We start from the raw sequence: 25,381 nt of genomic DNA on the forward strand, positions 1-25,381 counted from the left end.
GGAACACCAGAAATAGCTGACAGTGTGACTGAAATATTTCTGTGGCAAATGGGGTATGGTGTTAGGCTGGTTCCATTGCTGACATGACAGCCTGCTTGATTTTAAAATAGAGAAAAAGAGCCTTTAGAAGAGGTTGATGTTCTGCTGGATCTTGGTTGGCTCCACACTGTGGGGAAGCATCTCTCCTGCCAGTGTGAACGAGCCAGGGCACAAGTTCATCCCTGTGCGATGGGCTCTGTGGCCTTTTTGGCACGCCTGAAAGCCAAAATGGGTCCCTACGATGCAAGCACAGTGGAGACTCACGACTTGTGAAGTCCAGCTGGCCAGGCGGGCCTCGCTGGGAGATCGGGGGGCGGGGCTGGGTCCTGAGGAGCAGTCCTCTCTCTACCACTGCCTAGGACGTGATCCTGGCTGGCAAGTTACTCCGTAAGCTCTCGTCCTCAGTTTCTTCACCTGGTAAGCAGGAGTGCCCTGGTTATCCCTCACAGGCTCGTCCCGGGGATTCAACAAGTTACCATAGGCCGGGAATAGTGAGAATTCTGAGCAAGGACAATAAAGGTGAGGGATTCGTATTATTAAACTTTGATCCTGCACTCAAAACATTTCTGTAGTAGAAAAAATTACAATCTGCTGTGCGGAAAGGAATATAATATTGCGTATCTTGGAAGCATGTGAAGCAGAGAATAGTGCTTCAGTTCTGAACATTTCATATTAAAACACTCAGTTGTCATCATTCAGCCCTTTTGTCTTTGAAACATTTTTTGAACAAAAAAGAATTTGTGTAATATTCTCATGATGCATGTGTCTGTTAATAACCCCGGTGGGTAAAAGAAGAGCCGCGCCGGGTTTAAGTGACTTGGGAGCGGCGGTCCGAGTGCGTGCTGGCTCTGACTGTGCATCAGAGCGTGACCCCTGCAGGGAACCAGAGCCAATGAAGGACTGTGGGCAGCTCAGCGGAAAGGAGCGGACCTGAGCTGGTCCCTGCACGACAGGAAGCAGGGAGCAGAGAGGGAAACCAAACGGAGATACTTACGCCGTGTTTAACAGTTTTTGCAGCGTGGGCAGCTTTCTTTTTTGCATCATAATGAGTCAGAATGTCAATAATTGCCATAAAGTACACCTCTTTCCTAGGCGAATCTGTAAAGGGATGAGAGCGATGATTGTGGGACACGTGATGACAGCACCTGGAAAAGTGCGAGCTGCTGATGGAGGAAGAGGTGAGGGATTCAGTGGGATGGGGGTCGAAGGGGTCTGAAAACAAAGGCAACAGAGGCTTTTAAAAAGTCTTGCATATCCCTATGAAACAGCTTAACTTTCTGTCCCCAATTCTCTCTCAATTTAAAAAGTAAAAAAGAGGATATAACCTCAGGATATTGCCAGTAGAGGTGCAGGGGTGAGATTGTTTTTGTTAATCTTCATTTTCCTTAGTGACTGTGTATTGCTTTGGTATAAAGAAAAATGCTATTTAAAAAATACTCTCTAAAACAAGTAGAAGTAATTATGCTCCCTAATACTTTCTACCATTACATACTGTTCCTAATTAGCTGTTCCTAATTCTCATTGGATCTAGTATCAGAACTGGATAAAGGCATATATCATCTACAGTACCCATCTTCTACATATTTCCACAAATATGATGATGTTTCAATTATGAACAATATGAAAAAGTACATTTGACTATATCTAATTTTCTGTGTTGAAGAAACAATTTTGGTGAGCAAAATAAAAAACATAACTCAAACTCACCTGGCTGCTATGCCATGAGATTTTTTTAAACAATGATGAACCACAATTTTTATTACTCAAAAAATCAGAGGCCTGCTTTTATCTCTAAATTTTTTTTTCCATGTATAAGTAGCTAAGGTAGCATGTAATATTCCTACAAATATCTCATCACCCAGATTTTGAGGATTAAGATGGATCTCACTTTAGAGAAGAGGGCCACAGACACCTTAATGGGGGAAAGAGCAGAGGACAGACACAGCAGCAAATCGGAGATTCTCATCCCACACCCTGGGCCAGCTTCAGCACTCCCGAGAAGGAAAGGGCTGGTAGCAATGAGATGCCTGCCCTACACGATGTCCACAGGGGGTTTGGAGTGGACCACGTATGTACCTAGCTCAGGATAGACTTGTGACACTTGAGATCCACATAAAAGAGAGATAACTAAGAAAAAGAATATTTTAAAACATTTCTTATATATGGTATGGACATTTACACAAGCATGTGCATATGTGTGTTGTATATGTACAACACACACTTGTGTGGTTTCACTCTGTTCCCTCAACATCACACAGTTCAAGGACCTCATCACATTACAGTTCAAAACCAGAGGTTACAGTTACCTTTAACATACTTTGTCCCGAAATCAATGGATCGGGACTCTTGAGAAGGAGTCTTATAGGGCAGCATGCTTTTAACCGGGGTGATGATTACCAGTAGATAACAATGCAAAAAGAAAAATCCAACTAATGGTAAAAAGAGTTGATAGTAACTCAACTTACTTTCATGGCATTTAATTCCATAAACATCAATGTTTGGATCAAACTCGCCTGGAGCCAAGGGCGGCGAGCTGTTGAGCGTATTTCCGGGACTGTCGGGAGGGGTTCCGACAGGGTGGGTGCCGTCGCTCTCCCCCTCCTCCTCTCCGTCATTCTCTTCACACTCCACTTCTTCCTGTTCGGCTCTCTCCACATCGTGGATGCCCACCAGGAGGCTGTAGTCCATGAGCTTCAGCTGGGCAAGAAACTGGAAGGTGGGAAGCGACGTGGTCAGTTATGCCTTAAACACAAGCCCAGATTTAAAGACAGCAAGCTCACAAAAGGGCGGTAGAGGCAAGAAGATTTCCCCAGGAGCAGCCAGGAGCCTCTTTAATGGTGCTGTCACGGTCCCTGGCAGTTTCTCCAGCCAAAGCTGTAGCCTCACACTTCAGGCTGGCTCAGAGCTGGGATTATTTCCCTGAGATGCAAAGCTGGATGCTGAGAGGGATGCATTTATCGCATGGAGGCTGTACTACACCAAAGAGCAGAGAGCATGGCTGGCAAGAAGGAGACACAGGGAAGAAAACGTTTCTCCGAACAATTAAGACTGGCTAATGGGGAAACCAGGGCCTCCCGCGTAGCTTCCAGGGGAGCCTCTCTGAACGGCTTGTGAAAAGCACTTTGAAATGCAGCACACTCTGTGGAGGAGAGTATTATGCTGTCCATCACAAGTAAGCACAAGCACCAGTGTCCCAATCAACCAGCAAATGCCTGTGTCGCTGCTCAGCACTCTCCTTCAGGCCTGCCTGGGGGTTTCCTTCTGATGGAAGCGGGAGCCGGACACGCTCCTCCATCGCCCCCTCCCATGCCTAGCACAGTGCCTGCCCCAACCGACCCCTTTATCTGGGGGCTTTCTCTGGCCCGTTCCCCTCGCCCCCACTGCGTACCCTGGATGCCCTCCAGAGGTCTGGGCACAGCTGGAGAAGCTGGATTGCTGGGTGGCAACATCTCCCACCCACATGTGTGTAGTGGGTGCAGCGTGGGTGGGGCGTGGTCGGGCCAGGTCCTGCTGCGTGTGCAGGGTGGCAAGGCAAGAGCCCCCTCTCCCCATCCCTACTTCTCCCTCTGGGCCCTTGGAAGGTCCCTGGGAAGTGGCAAAGGTTGGATGCTGCCCGAACTTCCCCTTCTGGTCCTTTGGCAAGGGAAGAATTTGATCTGCTCACGCCCCTGCTTAAGACCTTTCAGTGGGGTACCGTTTCTACAGGGTGGAAACAAACTCTCACACTGTCCACGGGACCTGGGTAGTTTGGCTTCATCGCCTCTTGGACCATCTTGAACCCTCTTCTGGCCTCTGGCCCCCTCACTGCGCCCCTTCGCCTCCCACTTGACCTTCAGGTCTCAACTGCAGGGCACTTGCTCACGGAAGCCTGTCCCGATTCCTGCCGGGCATGTGTGCACTGCACACTTTCCCCTAAGGACACCTGGTTTAGCTGCACACTCATCTTATTAGATTACTTGAGTAACTTCTATCTTCCCCAAACACTGCAGCCCCATGAGGACAGGGGCTCTGGCTGATTTTGCCCTTGAAACTGCCATTATTAGTCAAATCCATCTCACCTGCCTTCACTAATCAAGGTCTTTTAAGACTTGCATGTCCTTCAAGGGGCACGTAGCCTAAACAATGATATCTGCCCAGCTGCTTGCTAGGAACTTGGAGTCAGCTGTGTCTAGTTTGAGCTGAGTTGGTTGAGACTGGATAGGACCACTGACCCTCCAACTGGGCATGCGTGAGTGTCTTTTTACACGTGCAGAGGATGGAAAGCTCCACCCATGGGTCGTGCAGAGGCCAGTAGCCTAGTTAAACCTGTGTAGAACGACGATTCCCGTTCCTTTTCCCAGTCGCCTTTCCTCACGTTCCCCACGCCTCAGACAGCACTGCTGCTGCTTATCCCATAAACACCTCGAGCCCCTGGCCTTGGGGAGGCGGATTTGAGATTTGCTCTTCCCGCTTGGCTGCCTTGTGAACAAACCCTCTCTGCTGCAGACCTCAGCGTCTCTGCGTTTGGCTTGCTGCGCGTCGGGCACAAACGAGCCTGGTTCGGTGACACCCTCACTGCACTCCTGACTCCCAGGTAAGTGATGTAGCTACTTGGTATTTATTGAACAAGAGAACGGGATGCCTGCTGCTTCTTCCCCAGTCCTCCTTACCGCTCCCTAATTTCCCCTGACCCCTTCCTCTAAGAAAAATAACCACCCAAACCAAATAAAAACGAAGAACAAAGCAACAACAAAAAGACCTTCCTTTGAGACTGCAAGAGGCAGCACCTACTGGAAGCAAAATGAGACCATTTACGATATATCTTTGCTCAGCAGAGCAGAATCTCTCTTTAACACGTAGGTCTGTTTGACCTTCAGATGGTTGACGTACAAATACACTTTCAAGTGTGCTTTATGTATGAGAGTACAAAAGGGGCTGCCTGTAATTAACCTGCCAAAGGTTAGGCAGGGAAGGGGTGATGACCAGGGCTGAACTGCCACACGAAGTAGGGTGGGTCTCCAGGCCCACGTCTTCCCCTGGCACTTGTGCTGCTCTCACGACGTCGGCCAGGCCCAGAGCTTTCCTGGGTCTCTGATCTGTGGTCAGACCACTGCTTGGGCTCCTCTCCCAGTAAAGAAACATTTGTATTCAGTAAATAAAAGTGACGTTAGCTCCCAGCATCACCCACTAAACTATCAGTGAAATGAAAAATGCATCTCTTGACAAGAAGTTGTTCTGACATACCCAACATCAAGGAAACCAGTTGCAGCCCCAAATGGGGACTATATAAGAAATGGGGATTATATAAATCTTCAAACCTGTGCGGCTGAGACAGAAATGGAAGCGACCAAGGACAGCCCAGTGGTTAAGGGTATGGCTTTTGCTGATGAGGGCGACCCATTAAAGTATCAGATAATCTTAAATAAAATTAAAAAAAAAGTTTTGGAGTCAGGTGGGCAGTTAAATTTTATGTTACTAGCTCTGTGCCTTGATGATAAATTCACCTCTCTGAGCCTCAGTTATTCTATGAAATGGGACAACACCACTAAACTCACAGTGGTGTGGAAAGGATTAGAGAGAATGTAGTGGAGGCAATGAAAAGTGCCTTGCGTGTAACAGTGGACGCGGTTTTATCATTGTCCGTGTGGTTATTGTGGTAAAAACCTTTTTTTCATCAAGTAGGTAACTTAAAACATGGGGAGAGGTTCAAGTGAGGTGGGCCAAGAGGGGAGATGTGCTGAAGAGCCCATTGACTCCTCAGCTCTTATTGTCATAAAACGTCATTTAAAATCTCTTCTAAAGTAGAGGGAAACACAAGGCAGCAGCAGACCTGAGATTCTTGCTAGAGAAAGTCCCTGCTGGGCATCACAAAACTACTGTGGGCTGAAGATGACAGACCCCAAAGAGAAGAGGGGTTTGGGGCTCCCTGGAGGGTCTACCTCCAGCTAACATTAGGAACTTAATACACATTTGCTATTTTCTGTTATCCCTTTAAGCTTCTAACTCAAATTAGTGATTTCTAAATACATAAGATTTCAATGCATGAAGATTTTTAAATCTTTATAATCTCTAGGTCCCATGCTTTCCAACTTCTTAATAATTATCCGCCAGACCTTGATCAGCCTCTTTTTCCCTCAGAATATCCCACCTAATCTGCTTCCCTCATAATTAATTCCTCATTATACCAAATCTGAGCTAGTATCTTCCTGAAGGTTTTTATGAGCCCTGTCACACACAAACCCTTCTAGAAAACTGTGGCTAAAGAGCTGTTAATAAACTCTCCTTCTATGTGTCGTCTTTGGAGAAATGTCTATTTAGGTGGTCTTCCCATTTTTTTGATTGGCTTGTTTTTTTGTTGATGAGTTGTATGAGCTGTTTGTATACTTTGGAAATTAAGCCCTTGTCGGTTGCTTCGTTTGCAAATATTTTCTCCCATAGGTTATCTTTTCATTTTGTTCATGGGTTTCCTTTGCTGTGCAAAAGCTTGTAAGTTTGATTAGGTCCCATTTGTTTATTTTTGTTTTTATTTCTATTGGCTTGGGAGACTGACCTAAGAAAACATTGGTATGATTTATGTCGGAGAATGTTTTGCCTATGATCTTGTCTAGGAGTTTTATGGTGTCATATCTTTTAAGTCTTTAAGCCATTTTGAGTTTATTTTTGTGTATGGTGTGAGGGTGTGTTTTAACTTCATTGATTTACATGTGGCTGTCCAACTTTCCCAGCACCACTTGCTGAAGAGAGACTGTCTTTTTCCCATTTTATATTCTTGCCTCCTATGTTGAAGATTAATTGATTGTAGGTGTGTGTGTTTTTTTTCCTGGGCTCTCTATTCTGGTCCATTAATGTCTGTTTTTGTGCCAGTACCACAGTGTTTTGATTACTGTAGCTTTGTATATTGTCTGAAGTCTGGGAGGGTTATGCCTCCTGCTTTGTTCTTTTTCCTCAGGATTGCTTTGGCAATTCTGGGTCTTTTATGGTTCCATATAAATTTTAGGATTCTTTGTTCTAGTTCTGTGGGAACTGTCATGGGTAATTTGATAGGGATCACATGAAAAGATGCTCAACATCTCTAATTATTAGAGAAATACAAATCAAAACTACAATGAGGTATCACCTCACACCAGTCAGAATGGCCATCATTAACAAGTCTACAAATAACAAATGCTGGAGAGGGTGTGGAGAAAAGGGAACTCTCCTACATTGTTGAGGGGAATGTAAATTGGTGCAGCCACTATGGAAAACAGTATGGAGGTTCCTCAAAAAACTAAAAGTAGAGTTGCCATATGATCCAGCAATCCCACTCCTAGGCATATACCCAGATAAAACTATAATTCAAAAAGATACATGCACCCCCTGTGTTCATAGCACTATTTACAATAGCCAAGACATGGAAACAACCTAAATGTCCATCAACAGATGAACGGATAAAGGTATGGTATATATTTATATACAGTGGAATACTACTCAGCCACTGAAAAGAATTAAATAATGTCATTTGTAGCAACATGGATGGACCTAGAGATTATCATACTAAGTGAAGTCAGAGAAAGACAAATACCGTAAGATATCACTTACAGGTGGAATCTAAAATATGATACAAATCAATATATCTACGAAACAAAAACAGACTCACAGATACAGACAATAGACTTGTGGTTGCCAAGGGGGGTGGTGGGGGAGGGAAGGCGTGGGAGTTTGGGATGAGCAGAGGCAGACTGTTATATAGAGAGTGGATAAACAACAAGGTCCTACTGTACAGCACAGAGAACTACTGATTTATTCAGTATTCTGTGATAAACCATAATGGAAAAGAATATGAAAAAGAATATATAGGGCTTCCCTGTTGGTGCAGTGGTTGAGAATCCGCCTGCCAATGCAGGGGACACGGGTTCGAGCCCTGGTCTGGGAAGATCCCACATGCCGTGGAGCAACTGGGCCCGTGAGCCACAACTACTGAGCCTGCGCGTCTGGAGCCTATGCTCCGCAACAAGAGAGGCCGCGATAGTGAGAGGCCCGCGCACCGCAATGAAGAGTGGCCCCCACTTGCTGCAACTGGAGAAAGCCCTCGCGCAGAAACGAAGACCCAACACAGCCAAAAATTAAAAAAAAAAAAAAAAAAAAAGAATATATATATGTATAACTGAGTCACTTTGCTGTACAGAAATTTACAAACAGCATTGTAAATCAACTACAATAAAATTTAAAAAAAAAGAAACTTCTTTACAACAGATTTGAATTTACTTTTTACTAAGTTTATTAACACATTTGTTCTACTGAATCACCACCTCCCAACACATCTGTGATGGAGGATTAAAATTCCAACCATCCCTATTTAGGTTATATTTAATCGCTTGTTGAAAGCCGCAATAATCCTCTCTTGGAGTACTTTATCTGAAAACAGTCTCAACTGTGCTGTCACAAACATCTTTAATCTGCATGTTATATCAGCAGTTTAGGAGTGTGGCTGCCAGTGGCCTCAAATCCCAGTCTGAATTTAGTAGCTGTGTGTCTTTGAGCAAATTACATAGTGTCTCTGGGCTCAGTTTTCTCATCCATAAATTGGGATAACAGCACTCAGCCTCAAGGAGTTAGAAGAATGAAGGGAGAGAATGACTGCGCAGGAAGGACTTATGCTCTACACGCTCTGTAAGTGTTCGCTGCCAACCATCCTGCTGCCCGCAGTGCTCCCTCCCCTCCCCACCCCCGACCCAAGACGTCAGGGATGAGATGGCCTGTGATGGGGCGGATGCCACAGGACACAAAGCACAGTTTTGCGTTGTGTGAAATTTGGATCCCAGTGTGAGCCGACGAGAGATGAGCGTGGGCCCTGGTCAGAGCTGACGAGAAGCGGGTCAGAGGGCAAAAGTGACTTTTCACTCTCCATAGAGTGCTTTCTTCTGGAGAAAAGGGTTCATGTATACTCATGTGTAAAGCTATCAGAACTAAAGTACTTTGAGCGACATATGAATAGAACAGAATTTCAAACGCAGAAAAAACCCCTAGGTTCTAATTTTCCTACAAAAATATTTATTGAGCTGTAGTAAACTCATCTTTTACTTAAAGCATTGAGTCACCCCCTCTAACCCCCAAATCCTGTACTTAAACAGGCCAGCCAGCTAAATTAGAAAGCATGGACCTGATGGAAAAATGAAACGAGATTACATTCTAGTCTCATTATCAAGATCAGATGTCAAGCTACTTCACCATAATTACCTGCTTAAAAATTTAATAATGCTTCTGCATGAATTTCAAAACTAGACACTTACCAACCATTGAGAATTTATTAAAATGAAAGAACGCCTTATGCCCTGCCTCCATTTCAACAAAACAGCTAAGTGCGAGAGCCATGGATGGGGTTAAAATTATCCAAATCCTCTAATCAAGACACTATTAGAGACAATGAAAGGGCAAAGAGAATCCTTGTGTAATTCAACTGTAAATTTGAACGGCTTCAGTTACATTATTTGTGGGGTCTAAATATCATAGTAATATACAGCCGACAGAAGAAAAGATGAAAACCATCTTTCTAGCAGATCAGATAACCCTAAGGGCTATTTACCATAATTGCTAAAACAATATTATTCTTGGGATCAAAGACTTGCAGAATAATGAATAAAATTCTCAAAGAGCATGTCTACCTGTGTCACTTTGTTATCAGATCAAGTTGACCCCAAAGTAAAAGGGAAATACTTAGCTAATATGCATTTTAATAAAAACCACTGACAACTGAGGAAAAATAAATGCTTAATAATGAGAAACTGGAGAAAAACTACTTTTTAAAAAAGACACTTGTATCCTTCATAAATAACCAATATCTAGGTTCTAATCAAAGCATATACATGATGTAGGTTAAAGTGCAAAAAAATTTCTTAAAATAACTTATAACCTAAAAATAATCATGAACTAATTTGGTCAGTCTGCATGTCTTGCAATGAAAGATGTTAGAAGATTAAAAAGAAAATTATAATACTGCTTCTACCCTCATGGGGGATATAATCTAATCCATGACATTTGTTCTTTGGCCCAAGTCATTTTGTTTGGGTTTTTTTTTTTTTTTTTGGCATGTGGCTGGGCTTGCCGGGGGGTGGCATCTTAGTTCCCTGACCAGGGATGGAACCTGGGCCCCGGCAGTGAAAGAGCCGAGTCCTAACCACTGGACCGCCAGGGAACTCCCAAGTCATTTTGTTTTTAATGACACAAGAAAATCTTTCCGCAAAGCCTCTCTGAGTAGCAGATCTGTACTGGTACGTGGAGAACTGTACTTCAAAGTTAAAAAAACCAAAACAAAAACCGCACACACATGAACAAAAGTAACAGCTAAGAAAAACATAGCTTAGTAACTGTTTAAATTAGAACTCTCTTTGCACTGTTTTGTAACCTAACAAACTTCAAGAAAAGAACGTTTTTTCCTGAATTTATTTCTAGAAGAATTATATATAAGGAAGTTGAATGGGAGAACTGCAATGCCATTACAATAAATAGAAGACAGGGAAAGGTGTATTTTTAATTCGTAAAACAGCATTTACAAAGAGAGCTCCATTATAGACTCAAAGCCCATTTCCACATAGTATTTTATTTCTCACAACATCCCCCATGACCCTGGTGTCCTAAACTGCCTTTGTGCCGTTCCCATGCTGTGGCAAGTCTGTCTTGATGGGCCCAACGTCACTAACTTCACAGAGGCTGGTGGAAATATGAAGCATTAAGCGACTGAGGCTGGGTTTTGCAACACCAGGATGTGGTTCAGATGGAGAAAACCCCGAATTCAGATAGTGACTATCCACTTGTCGACACGCTCTGCTCTTTGACAGAATGCACTCAGTCCCCTGGGCCCCGGCCCTGGCTGCTGTGGGCAGTCAGTCTACCCCCCTACCCATCAAAGAAGATGGGAAGCGGAGGGAGGGGAGGCCAGCAGAAGAGGCCGCGTGCTTGCTTTTGTTTGTCCTCTAAAGGGTGAGCTGCTGAATTGGCACACTTCTCTTTTAAACCAGATCACATATGAGATATACCTGTTTATATCTGCTTTGGATAATGTACAACGTATGTTTTTGCCTTGGTTGCCAATTTAAATAGATGGTTTTAAGAGCTCCTGAAAACCCAGTACTGCTGACATTCATACAATGGGCCGTCCCTTATACTGAGTTTCTTTTTCTTACCTCGACATCCTTCTTCAGTTTTTCCAGGAATACCTTTTTGTTATTGTCATCAATATAAATCTTTTGACCCTCGTTAATGAAATCATTATCCTTTAAAGTTGGCAGTTCTTTGGCCTAAAAAAAAAAAAAAAGAGAAGAAGAATAAGAAAGAAGCTTGACTAAAATCTAAAAGACATGTATGCCCTCCAATCCTGGAGGTTAAGTTTCCACCCCTGGAAGCTGAGTTTGCCCTGTTCACTGCAGAGGTCTTACCCAAGGCAACGACATGTGAGGTGACTTGAGTGCCGCAAGGGGGCACCAGTGAGCTATGACCACTGGAAGCATTTCCACTAGGAATGGAGGGTCAGGTATACTCCATATTATGAGGCTTTTGTAACAGATTTCATGGTTTTCATATGAACGAACCTGACTGCTTTCTTAAAGAAGATTCACAAGAAGTCTCCTAGGTATAGAATTCATATCCTTGGAATTCTTTGTCAGGAACCCTCAATTTTCTTACTGGTATAACCCAACTCCACCCCTCCCTGACAACACACACACACTTTTGGGATAGCCTTTGCTGGGGTCATGTTACAAATAACATGTTACCTTGCTCAGAAAAGCACCATCCATAATCATATCTAATTTCTGAGTCAGGGAGAATACGCACCCAGAGGTTAGCTATCTGCCCTTCTAAGCCTTCCTGCACACCACTCCAAGAAGGAAATTCTGTTTTCATTTGGGCAATGTCGAAGGAAAATGTCTTCTAGCATAAAGCACATTAAGATGAGAAATTCTACCCTTTAAAAATAAACAAGAGGGTAGTGAGCTGGCAACTAAACTATGCTTAGGCTGAGCAACACAAAGTAATGGGTGATTATCAAAATATGGGTCACAAGCAAAAACAAACAAACAAACTAGCTTGTACTGCAGCATGTAAGATAATAGAGGCATATAGCTTTAACATAGTGTGGATTATTCAACTTCGTGCAACCTGCATTCTGGGAGAGTTCAAAACCCCTCCCCACACCTTTTGGCTGACTTCATAGGAAATAACCACTCCTGCTTATTTCTTCCAGTTGAAAGGAATCCAACATAATACATTGCCTTTCTTAGTATACTAATGAATGCCTCCTTTCCATAAGTGTGAACTAAATGGGGAGGGGAAAAAAAAGGAAAGAACATACTGTCCTTCCTGGTCTCCACACTACCTCCCCCTCATTCAGAGTGATTAAAAGCTCACTGGGTACATCTATCTACTGAACCACCTTCCAAATTCCTAAACTGCTCACTTTTTCCTTGCTATTTTGTAAGGTACGCACATGTATGTAGACTACTCACATCTATCTGTACACACACACACATGCATGTATATTATGCAATTCTAAACTAGCAGCTTTGCTACTCATTTTAACTTTGAGAAAATGTGCAGTTTTGTGAGTTTTGAATTTGATATAACTATTGCCAAAATAATTATCCTTACAAAGCAGGTATAGCAAAGCTCAGAAATCCAAAGATCCCATTCAATAAGCGGTTACTGAATGACTGTCACGTATAGGAATATAAAAATGAATAGGTCAACATTTCTATCCTAAAGGAGTTTGTAATCTTGTATGAGACACACCAAAGCAAGTAGGTAAGAAAACAAGGCAGCATGAGTTTGTAAGGCCTATAGATAAATAATACGGTTCTTAGGGAGAGACTGATCTACTTTCAAATATTTTATGCCGAGTCAGAGTCTGAGGAAATGAAATGCAGTGCCATTCTACACAAAAACTAGGGAGGGGCCTGGTAGACTAACTCCGTAAGTTTGTCATTAATCATTAAAAAATGTAAAATGTGAAAGAAAACCCTGAATGCGAAGATGGCGTGTTAATGTTAAATGTTTGAGTCAAGCACACAGACCCGAAGTTGTTCTTTTCTTAGAACTGAAACATAGTTTCACAGTGAATGAAATGCAAGGATCTGAAGTTTAAGAAACTCAGAGGCCAGTGAGAAGCTTTGTCAAAGGTACAAAACTGGGGTGCTTTAGAAAGCGCTGAAGCCAGATGTATGCGCAAACACAGGAGATGGAGAGGGTCGTGATTCTCCAAGCAGACAGCTCGGGCATTTGTCTGTTTAGGGGACGGTGGTGTGTGGTTGGGTGCATTGCGGATTGAGAGCTGCCTGAACTCTGCAACTCATTTTATATGTGCAAGCAAAGAAGGGGAGAGGGATTTTTGTGCGTGCGTGCGTGCGTGCGAGAAACCTGAAGGCAGGGATGACAGGCTACAGACAGAGCGGTAAACGACCCGTGCTGGTGATACCTGTCTCATTAATGCAGATGAATGCCATTTCAGGGTCACCCCAGCAGAATTACCTCATGTGACAGGGAGAGTATAATCCTACCTCATAAAACTCTGGACACCCTGTACTTTATTACTAGGCTTACTTGTGAATTTCGCAGGCACTAGGGATGAATTTAGATTGGATCAAATTCAAAAAAGGGCAACCAGATTGGTTAAAAGACTTAAGAGCGTATTGAAAGGCTCAAGAGGCGCAGGCCGGTCCTTAGGGCAGCTGCTAGAGAAACCCAGCGCTGGTCCACCAATGCCCACCCCCCGGTGTCAGCAGGATGGCAGAGCCTTTAGGAGCACAGGGTTTTGGAGACATGAATCCTGAGGTTCCCACCCTCCATCCACCCCTGACTTGCCAGGGGCCAGTTCCTGGACCCCCTCCAGGCTGTTTGCATATGTGTAGAAGGGGGAGACCCTGCTAAGCCCTTGATGTGCATCCATTTATTTAAGTGCATTATCTCATTTACTCTTGAAACAACCTTAACTCTTACTATCCACACTTTACCAACAGGGAAACTGGGTTAAGTGAGATTAACACAGCTAAGGTCTCACAGCCTGGTAAGTGGAGCTGGTAAGCCGGCTCCCGCGCTGAGATGCGGACCCGGGCTGCCTGACTCTTAGTACAACTCGACCTTTAGCTGAATGAATGACTGAGGATTCGACCAAAACCCCTGTGCCATTTAAATAGTGAGGCGAGTGGCACTTAGTGTCGTCGTCATTGCTGTGAGCATTCAGTAACTTGTATGGATTTAAAACTGGTCTTATAGGTTGAGAGCCTGCATAGAAGATGTTTAAAAACAGAGCTGAACTTTTTCTACTAAAAACTGAATGACGAAGATGAAGTCACCTGACAATAATGCACCCTCAAGAAAACCTTGTTGCCTGGCTTCTTAAAAATTTCAATATATCCCTCTGATAATGAGTAGCATTTATATTAAAGACACTTTTTTTTTTTAAGTGAGGGCAACCATTTTGCTATGAATTAATGAACATCATAAACTCTCAGTGTGACACTGCCCACAAAGGTGATGTCTGCAGAGCAGCACAGAAATAATCGTGGGCAGCAACCGATCCCACCCTTTGCTTTGTGACACTGAATTACTTGCACTTAGAGGGGAGTTTTGAAAGCCTCCGAGTCACTGGGTCTGGTTCCTTTAATGGGCATCTTTCATACCCTTTCTAGCTCAATGCAGATACCAGCCAGAGGGCAGAGGAAAACACCAGGGCTAAAGACATCAGCTCAGAAACACTTCTGAACTGTGGACTCGGACGCTGGCTTCCAGCCAGCGGTCAGCCGCCTTTCTGAAGTGGTCGTAGGTTAAGTCTTCACTTATTAGCTCTGAATTAAGTTTTCCTGGCCATTTTTATGTAGACTGGGAGCCTCCAAATGTGATGGGGAATTGCAGTACCTCACGTGGTACTTACTGGGAGGCAGCACCAAGGAGGATGCGCCACGGGATGGGCCTGCTCTTCCTACACGGCCCTCCCCAGGCTGTCCAGCCTGGCCAGGGGAGTGAGGCTGTGTACAACCAAACCCAGGACCGAGGCCAGCACAGCCCAAGCCTAAGGCTAGTTCCCTTTTGCAGGAAGTGATTGTACTAGGGTGGGTTGGGCTCATAATGGCATTCATCTCTACTAATGTGACGTGTCAACGTACAAACACAGCTAAAGGCATGAGCAGAGCGATGCCAGTCCCCCTGCAACCGAGCTATCCTTATTTTGTTGTGTGGATACAATTGGCAGAGTGAATATCCCTGGCACTTTCCTGCTGGGTGATGCCAGACCCCAGGTAGATTCAGTATGGCCCAGATTTCTCCTTGGGACACTGAAGCATGAGCTTCTGAGCACAGACTGGACCCAGGCCGCCAGGGTTGTACCTCAGCTGCTCCAGTTATTAGCTGTGTGACTTAGAGCAAGTTACTTAACCTCTCTGTGACTTGGCTTCCTCATCTTTAAATGGGGATTAGCAAACCACACTGTTGTGAGGATTATACCCATTTATACACCTAAAAAGCTTAGGGCCCTGCTTGCCACGTGGAGAGTTATATATAAATATTCTTGTTATTTGCTGGTCATATTCTCAAGTATGATGTGTGTATCTAGAGAAAAGTTCATCACTGATAAATCCAAAGCAAGATTTTTTTTTAAAGTTGCATATTTTTAAAGGATATTTAACACTTTTATAATAGTTGGGGTGTTTAGACCCAGCTGTTCAATCTGTCCAAACCTCAGTTTCCTCATCTATATAGTGGAATATTAATAATACCTATCCAATAGAGTTAGCGTGTGAATGAAATGACGTGAAACACACAGTGCTTGGCAATGAGAACTCACTAGATATTAGTTTGTGTCTTAGTTACACATTAGCTTTGACCATGACCAATACTGTTACATAGTGTTTCGAACTACTAAAGAATACAGACTTGCCCATCCTCTTCTGATTTTCTAAAAGAAGTAGGCTCTTTAAATTTGGGATATCAGTAACCTAAGCCATGTTTAAAATTGCCTGTGTTTTCAGGTTTTATCATTAGGCACAAACCTCACGTGACTTTTCTACATACAGCCTTTAAGTGCTGAAGATACTTTCCTTATTGCGCACACACCTAGCACACACAAGTGCAAGGTTATTTCACTTCACTGTATCAGACAAGGTGCATTAGAGGCGACATTGGCATAAGCCCCTACCTTGCCTGCTGTCCAAACCTTGACTGTGAACTCTCTTTGCCAGAAAGACCTCTGGTCACCGCAAAAGTTCTCCCTAGCCAGAAAACCTCACTGAAACCCAAGTGAGAATAAAATGTTGCTTTATAATAATTGGGTAAGTTAAATTTTTAGAGTTATAAAGTATATTTTATTACTATGGAATAAAAATACTTCGATATCTATGGCCAAAGACAGAAATTTGCTGACTTTTGTCTTACCTTAATTTTTCACGTGTTTAGTTTTTCTCAGCGAGTAGGTGATAATAGTGGGTAATTTAGTGAATGTGGTTTTGCTGACCTAAAGCAAAAATTCACTAGTTGGAATCCCAGTAGCCAGAAAACAACCCCAAAACTAGAAAGTAACAAGCTCCTTGGGAACACTTCACTTGCTATGAGCTGTAAAAAGAAAATTGTTTCATTATAAACATTCCCTCCCCTGCTTTTTGTAACTACACTATTGGGTGAAAAGTCTTTTGTTTTGGGGGGTTTTTTTGGCTGTGCCATGTGGCTTGTGGGATCTTAGTTCCTTGACCAGGAATCGAACCTGCGCCCATGCAGTGAAAGCGCTGAGTTCTAACCACTGGACCCCCAGGGAATTTCCAGTTTTTAGTTTCTTTTAAGGCACAGTATTATATAGGCTGTCGCTCGGCAAGTCCACATTCTTCAATAGTAAGAAACACACTATTAACAGTCAGTCATGGTCAAAGATGCTTTATGTGCAACTAAAACACAAATGGACATGAGAGTTGAGGTATACACACAACTGCATCAGGGCTTGAAGATAACCAGTATGTGGATAGTATTCTAAATGTATAAATGCTTCTGAATATAAGTATTCCCTAGGGTTCAATAAAAGATATAAATGATCTCTAAGGAGAGATTTGGCTAGGGGTTTGAGATTAAAAAAGGAAAAATATTCAGAACGAAGAGCTACAAAGTCCAGAGCTTTCGTTTCTAGAACTGTGCCTCTGTGGCCAGCTCAGCAAAGACCCAGGCGTAAAGGCAGTGGCCAGAGAGAAATTACAGATTCCGGGAGGGCAAAGGAAGCACAGGGCTCTGCTTCCTCCCGTTAGAATGGTAGACAGGAGATTTTTAAAAAAGACAAGGCATTAGAACTTCCCTTCTAATATAAAAATATTTAGCACTTTTTATAAACTTTAAAATTTTAAATTACTAAATTTTGCACATTCTCTGAAAACAAAACATAATGCTTATCAAAAGGATTTAAATCTTCTGTTTCAAATAGAAGTTAACTTGTTTGTAATATATAATTATTTCATTGGGTTCTGTGACCTGGTGCATGATTGCTGTCATTTGCATGGAGTTTAGTAATATTGAATGTGTTAAGAGTTAGTAAAGCCAGAAATTACATGGAAATCTTAATTAGATCTTTAATGTCACTAAAATATCTTTTGGATGACTCAAACATTTTTAAATCAAATATTTAAAATCTATATTTACAGCCAAAAACTTCAAATACAAAATTCAAACTACAATGTACTGGATTTAACATCATTATACAATTAACTTTTACAAAGAGTCTATTAAATTGCCACTAACAGGAAAAAGAAAAAAATACATGTACTTAAAATGCACAGAGCCAAAATTTACATAATACAGAGTCACGTTTAAGCATGGAAACCTTAACAGAAAGATGGAATGTACTTCTGTCACACTTGAGTGTTTAATGCAAACAGGATTCTGGCACCAGAAGGTTTCAATGCAAAGGATAATGCATAGCATAGCACTCCGTGATTAAAGGACTTGTATTTCAGAAAGAAATGAATTTTTCCTCAATGTGCTCACTTGACAACCTGTTTTTAAAAAGTCTAACTGTAAGTTTCGACGTCTAAGATTGCTGCCTGGTGTCCCTTTGATGGGCCATATTATGACACTCAGAGCTGAATGCACAACATAAAAAACATGTACTAATTATTGTCTCAAGTTAGGGACTGCTTATTATGTTCCTGATTTACTTCTTAGTCCAAGCTCACCTAATAAAAATAAACTTGCAAAGAAAGAATAAGCCCCTTTACATCAGGCTTGCCAAAGTAACTTCATAAAAATCAGAGTCTGGAACTGCTGAACAATCATCGACAGGAAGACACTTGAACTCACCAAAAAAGATACCCCACATCCAAAGACAAAGGAGAAGCCACAATGAAACAGTAGGAGGGGCACAAACACAATAAAATCAAATCCCATAACTGCTGGGTGGGTGACTCACAAACTGGAGAACGCTTATACCACAGAAGTCCACCCACTGGAGTGAAGGTTCTGAGCCCCACGTCAGGCTTCCCAACCTGGGGGTCCGGCAATGGGAGGAGGAATTGCTAAAGAATCAGACTTTGAAGGCTAGTGGGATTTGATTGCAGGACTTTAAAAGGACTGGGGGAAACAGATACTCCACTCTTGGAGGGCACACACAAAGTAGTGTGCACACTGGGACGCAGGGGAAGGAGCAGTGACCCCATAGGAGACTGAACCAGACCTACCTGCTAGTGTTGGAGGGTCTCCTGCAGAGGCGGGGGGTGGCTGTGTCTCACCATGGGGACAAGGACACTGGCAGCAGAAGTTCTGGGAAGTACTCCTTGCTGTGAGCCTTCCCAGAATCCACCATTAGCCCCACCAAAGAGACGGGTAGGCTACAGTGCTGGGTGGCCTCAGGCCAAACAACCAGCAGGGAGGGAAACCAGCCCTACCCATCAGCAGACAAGTGGATTAAAGTTTTACTGAGCTCTGCCCACCAGAGGAACATCCAGCTCTACCCACCACCAGTCCCTCCCAACAAGAAGCTTGCACAAGCCTCTTAGATAGCCTCATCCACCAGAGGGAAGACAGCAGAAGCAAGAAGAACTACAGTTTTGCAGGCTATGAAAGGAAAACCACATTCACAGAAAGATAAGACAAAATGAAAAGGCAGAGGACTTTGTACCAAATGAAGGAACAAGATAAAACCCCAGAAAAACAACTAAATTAAGTGGAGATAGGCAACCTTCCAGAAAAAGAATTCAGAATGATAGTGAAGATGATCCAGGACCTCGGAAAAAGAATGGAGGCAAAGATCGAGAAGATGCAAGAAATGTTTAACAAAGACCTAGAAGAATTAAAGAACAAACAAACAGAGATGAACAATACAATAACTGAAATGAAAAATACACTAGAAGGAATCAATAGCAGAATAACTGAGGCAGAAGAACGGATAAGTGAACTGGAAGACAGAATGGTGGAATTCACTACTGTGGAACAGAATAAAGAAAAAAGAATGAAAAGAAATGAAGACAGCCTAAGAGACCTCTGGGACAATATTAAATGCACAAACATTCAAATTATAGGGGTCCCAGAAGGAGAAGAGAGAGAGAAAGGACCCAAGAAAATATTTGAAGAGATTACAGTCTAAAACTTCCCTAACATGGGAAAGAAAATAGCCACCAAAGTCCAGGAAGCACAGAGAGTCCCAGGCAGGATAAACCCAAGGAGAAACACACCAAGACACATAGTAATCAAACTGACAAAAACTAAAGACAAAGACAATTATTGAAAGCAGCAAGGGAAAAATGGCAAATAACATACAAGGGAACTCCCATAAGGTTAACAGCTGATTTCTAGCAGAAACTCTACAAGCCAGAAGGGAGTGGCATGATATGTTTAAAGTGATGAATGGGAAGAACCTACAACCAAGATTACTCTACCTGGCAAGGATCTCATTCAGATTCGATGGAGAAATCAAAAGCTTTACAGACAAGCAAAAGCTAAGAGAATTCAGCACCACCAAACCAGCTCTGCAACAAACGCTAAAGGAACTTCTCTAAGTGGGAAACACAAGAGAAGAAAAGGACCTACAAAAACAAACCCAAAACAATTAAGAAAATGGTCATAGGAACATAACATATCGATAATTACCTTAAACGTGAATGGATTAAATGCTCCAACCAAAAGACACAGGCTTGCTGAATGGATACAAATACAAGACCCATATATATGCTGTCTACAAGAGACCCACTTAAGACCTAGCGACACATACAGACTGAAAGTGAGGGGATGGAAAAAGATATTCTATGCAAATGGAAATCAAAAGAAAGCTGGAGTAGCAATACTCATATCAGATTAAATAGACTTTAAAATAATGTTACAAGAGACAAGGAAGGACACTACATAATGATCAAGGGATCAATCCAAGAAGATATAACAATTATACATGCACCCAACATAGGAGCACCTCAATACATAAGGCAACTGCTAACAGCTATAAAAGAGGAAATTGACAGTAACACAATAATAGTGGGGGACTTTAACACCTCATTTACACCAATGGACAGATCATCCAGACAGAAAATTAATAAGGAAAGAGAAGCTTTAAATGACACAATAGACCAGATAGATTTAATTGATAATTATAGGGCATTCCATCCAAAAACAGCAGATTACACTTTCTTCTCAAGTGCACAGGGAACATTCTCCAGGATTGATCACATCTTGGGTCACAAATCAAGCCTTGGTAAACTTACGAAAACTGAAATCATATCAAGCATCTTTTCTGACCGCAACTCTATGAGATTAGAAATCAATTACACGGGAAAAAACGTAAAAAACACAAACACATGGAGGCTAAACAATACGTTACTAAATAACCAAGAGATCACTGAAGAAATCAAAGAGGAAATAGAAAAATACCTAGAGACAAATGACAACGAAAACACGACAATCCAAAACCTACGGGTGCAGCAAAAGCAGTTCTAAGAGGGAAGTTTATAGCAATACAAGCCTACCTCAAGAAACAAGAAAAATCTCAAATAAACAATCTAACCTTACCCCTAAAGGAACTAAGATGAACAAACAAAACCCAAAGTTAGTAAAAGGAAAGAAATCATCAAGATCAGAGCAGAAATAAATGAAATAGCAACAGAGAAAATGACAGCAAAGATCAATAAAACTAAAAGCTGGTTTTTTGAGAAGATAAACAAAATTGATAAACCTTTAGCCAGACTCATCAAGAAAAAGAGGGAGAGGACTCAAATCAATAAAATTAGTAGTGAAAAAGGAGAAGTTACAACAGACACTGCAGAAATACAAAGCATCCTAAGAGACTACTACAAGCAACTCTATGCCAATAAAATGGACAACCTGGAAGAAATGGACAAATTCTTAGAAACGTATAACCTTCCAAGACTGAACCAGGAAGAAATAGAAAATATGAACAGACCAATCACAAGTAATGAAATTGAAACTGTGATTAAAAATCTTCCAACAAACAAAAGTCTAGGACCAGATGGCTTCACAGGTGAATTCTATCAAACATTTAGGAAGAGCTAACATCCATCCTTCTCAAACTCTCCCAAAAATTGCAGAGGAAGGAACACTCCCAAACTAATTCTACGAGGCCACCATCACCCTGATACCAAAACCAGACAGAGATACTACAAAAAAAAGAAAATTACAGACCAATATCACTGATGAATATAGATGCAAAAATCCTCAACAAAATACTAGCAAACAGAATCCCACAACACATTAAAAGGATCATACACCATGATCAAGTAGGATTTATCCCAGGGATGCAAGGATTCTTCAATATATGCAAATCAATCAATGTGATACACCATATTGACAAATTGAAGAATAAAAACCATATGATCATCTCAATAAATGCAGAAAAAGCTTTTGACAAAATTCAACACCCATTTATGATAAAAAGTCTCCAGAAAGTGGGCATAGAGGGAACCTACTTCAACATAATAAAGGCCATATATGACAAACCCACAGCAAACATCATTCTCAATGGTAAAAAACTGAAAGCATTTCCTCTAAGATCAGGAACAAGACAAGGATGTCCACTCTCACCACTATTATTCAACATAGTTTTGGAAGTCCTAGCCATGGCAATCAGGAAGAAAAGGAAATAAAAGGAATACAAACTGGAAAAGAAGAAGTAAAACTGTCACTGTTTGCAGATGATATGATACTATACATAGAAAATCCTAAAGATGCCACCAGAAAACTACTAGAGCTAATCAATGAATTTGGTGAAGTTGCAGGATACAAAATTAATGCACAGAAATCTCTTGCATTCCTATACGCTAATGACGAAAAATCTGAAAGAGAAATTAAGGAAACACTCCCATTTACTACTGCAACAAAAAGAATAAAATACCTAGGAATAAACCTCCCTAAGGAGACAAAAGACCTGTATGCAGAAAACTATAAGACACTGATGAAAGAAATCAAAGATGATACCAACAGATGGCGAGATATACCATGTTCTTGGATTGGAAGAACCAGTATTATGAAAATGACTATACTACCCAAAGCAATCTACAGATTCAATGCAATCCCTATCAAATTACCAGTGGCATTTTTTACAGAACTAGAACAAAAAATCTTAAAATTTGTATGGAGACACAAAAGACCCCGAATAGCCAAAGCAGTTTTGAGGGAAGAAAATGGAGCTGGAGAAATCAGACTCCCTGACTTCAGACTATACTACAAAGCTACAGTAATCAAGACAATATGGTACTGGCACAAAAACAGAAACATAGATCAATGGAACAAGATAGAAAGCCCAGAGATAAACCCACACACCTATGGTCAACTAATCTATGACAAAGGAGGCAAGGATATACACTGGAGAAAAGACAGTCTCTTCAATTAGTGGTGCTGGGAAAACTGGACAGCTACATGTAAAAGAATGAAATTAGAACACTCCCTAACACCATACACAAAAGTAAACTCAAAATGGATTCGAGAACTAAATGTAAGACCAGACACTATAAAACTCTTAGAGGAAAACATAGGAAGAACACTCTTTGACATAAATCACAGCAAGATCTTTTTTGATCCACCTCCTAGAGTCATGGAAATAAAAACAAAAATAAACAAATGGGACCTAATGAAACTTAAAAGATTTTGTATAGCAAAGGAAACTACAAACAAGACAAAAAGACAACCCTCAGAATGGGAGAAAATATTTGCAAGTGAATCAACGGACAAAGGATTAATCTCCAAAATATATAAACAGCTCATGCAGCTCAATATTAAAAAAACAAACAACCCAATCAAAAAATGGGCAGGGGCTTCCCTGGTGGTGCAGTGGTTGAGAATCTGCTTGCCAATGCAGGGGACATGGGTTCGAGCCCTGGTCTGGGAAGATTCCACATGCCGTGGAGCAACTAGGCCCGTAAGCCACAATTACTGAGCCTGCGTGTCTGGAGCCTGTGCTCTGCAACAAGAGAGGCCGCGATAATGAGAGGCCCGTGCACAGCGATGAAGAGTGGCCCCCAATTGCCGCAACTAGAGAAAGCCCTCGCACAGAAATGAAGACCCAACACACCCATAAATAAATAAATAAATAAATAAAAATTAAAAAAAAAAAAAGGGCAGAAGACCTAAATAGACATTTCTCCAAAGAAGACACACAGATGGCCAAGAAGCACATGAAAAGCTGGTCAACATCACTAATCATTAGAGAAATGCAAATCAAAACTACAATGAGGTATCACCTCACACCAGTTAGACTGGGCATCATCAGAAAATCTACAAACAACAAATGCTGGAGAGGGTGTGGAGAAAAGGGAACCCTCTTGCACTGTTGGTGGGAATGTAAATTGATACAGCCACTATGGAGAACAGTATGGAGGTTCCTTAAAAAACTAAAAATAGAATTACCATATGACCCAGCAATCCCACTACTGAGCATATACCCAGAGAAAACCATAATTCAAAAAGACACATGCACCCCAGTGTTCACTGCAGCACTATTTACAATAGGCAGGTCATGGAAGCAACCTAAATGCCCATTGACAGACGAATGGATAAAGAAGATGTCATACATATATACAATGGAATATTACTCAGCCATAAAAAGGAATGAAATTGGGTCATTATAGAGATGTGGGTGGATCTAGAGACTGTCAATACAGAGTGAAGTAAGTGGGAAAGAGAAAAACAAATATCGTATATAAACGGATATATGTGGAACCTAGAAAAATGGTACAAATGAACCGGTATGCAGGGCAGAAATAGAGATACAGATGTAGAGAACAAACGTATGGACACCAAGGGGGGAAGGTGGCAGGGGGGTGGTGGTGGTGGTGGGATGAATTGGGAGATTGGGATTGACATGTATACACTAATATGTATAAAATGGATAACTAATAAGAACCTGTTATATAAAACAATAAATAAAATTCAAAAAAAAAAATCAGAGTCTGTGGGGCTGAAGATATACTCCAGAAATATTTCTGTAAGCGGGAGACTTTTTAGGTAATCCTTACATTGGAGCTAGGTTAAAGATAATTTGCTTGAATAACATCACATATGTGGTATCAATTTTGGGGTAATAAGAGATGTTAAAGATTTTATAATAAAATCAGTTCTGCTTCTGAAAACATCCAAGCCACAAATTTGTTACATGAAAAGGCAAATTAGTGAATATGGGTAAAGTTCAGACAGAAGTAGCAAAGATAGCAGGTGTTTTCTCACAAAAGGTACATATAACCTTTAACAACGTAAGCAGAGTGTCTACACAAGTTCACAGCTTGGGAAATGATCCAACATGTCATTAATAACTAGTTAGTTCCACAATGAGAATGTACACATTTGTGACCAGCATCTGGATACGGAAGTCTCATAATTTTTATTCTGAATCTCTTTGTGTAAATGTAGAAGGAGAATATACCTCAACATACGTGTAGAAATAGCGCTGCAACTAAGAAGCACAAAACCGGAAAAGCCCTATCATAATTCTACAATTTAGAACAGTTATGCCTGGTGGAACCCAGCTGTTGGTTATCTATTTTCCCTAAAAGCTGATATTTAGAAAGTGAAACTTACTCCTTTTCTAATACTGTCAGACTTTTCAGAATGGCCCTTTAACTCTAAGTGACATGGTGACAGTTTGGTTTTCCTCCATGAGCTGTGATGTGACAGTTAAACCATGTGCAAACCCTACAAAATAGATTTGTTTCCGATTGGAAGATTCTGTTGCACGGATGTTGATGGTGATAATCTCAGAAATGTCAAAATCTGAAAATGCAAGAAGTTTGCTAAATCGTATAGTTTCTGGTTTAATACTAATCTAGTGAACATCATAATTTTATTGTTTTATTATACATCTGCAGCAGGTTGGCTTAAACTCAAGCCACATACTATATTTTGGAAGTTGTGTCTCCGCCCCAACTCTTTTTGAAAC

General features: G+C 41.7%; 1 protein-coding gene across 2 annotated transcripts in view; it reads right to left on the bottom strand.

Annotated features, from left to right (window-relative positions):
- The window catches only part of PIP4K2A (phosphatidylinositol-5-phosphate 4-kinase type 2 alpha), a 175,869-nt gene that overhangs the window by 3,700 nt on the left and 146,788 nt on the right, over positions 1-25,381 (bottom strand). Inside the window, exons 7-9 of one of the 2 annotated variants that reach the window (XM_082449816.1) lie at positions 11,178-11,291; positions 2,505-2,748; positions 1,034-1,251 (exon numbers count right to left, since the gene is read on the bottom strand). In XM_082449816.1, coding sequence (XP_082305942.1) covers positions 1,034-1,251; positions 2,505-2,748; positions 11,178-11,291 — 576 coding nt within the window. The remainder of the gene's footprint in view (positions 1-1,033; positions 1,252-2,504; positions 2,749-11,177; positions 11,292-25,381) is intronic. The other variant, XM_082449817.1, reaches the window with a different exon arrangement.

This window comes from Balaenoptera physalus (assembly GCF_965194825.1).
Source record: "Balaenoptera physalus genome assembly, chromosome: 2".
NCBI classification, from domain to species: Eukaryota; Metazoa; Chordata; class Mammalia; order Artiodactyla; family Balaenopteridae; genus Balaenoptera; species Balaenoptera physalus.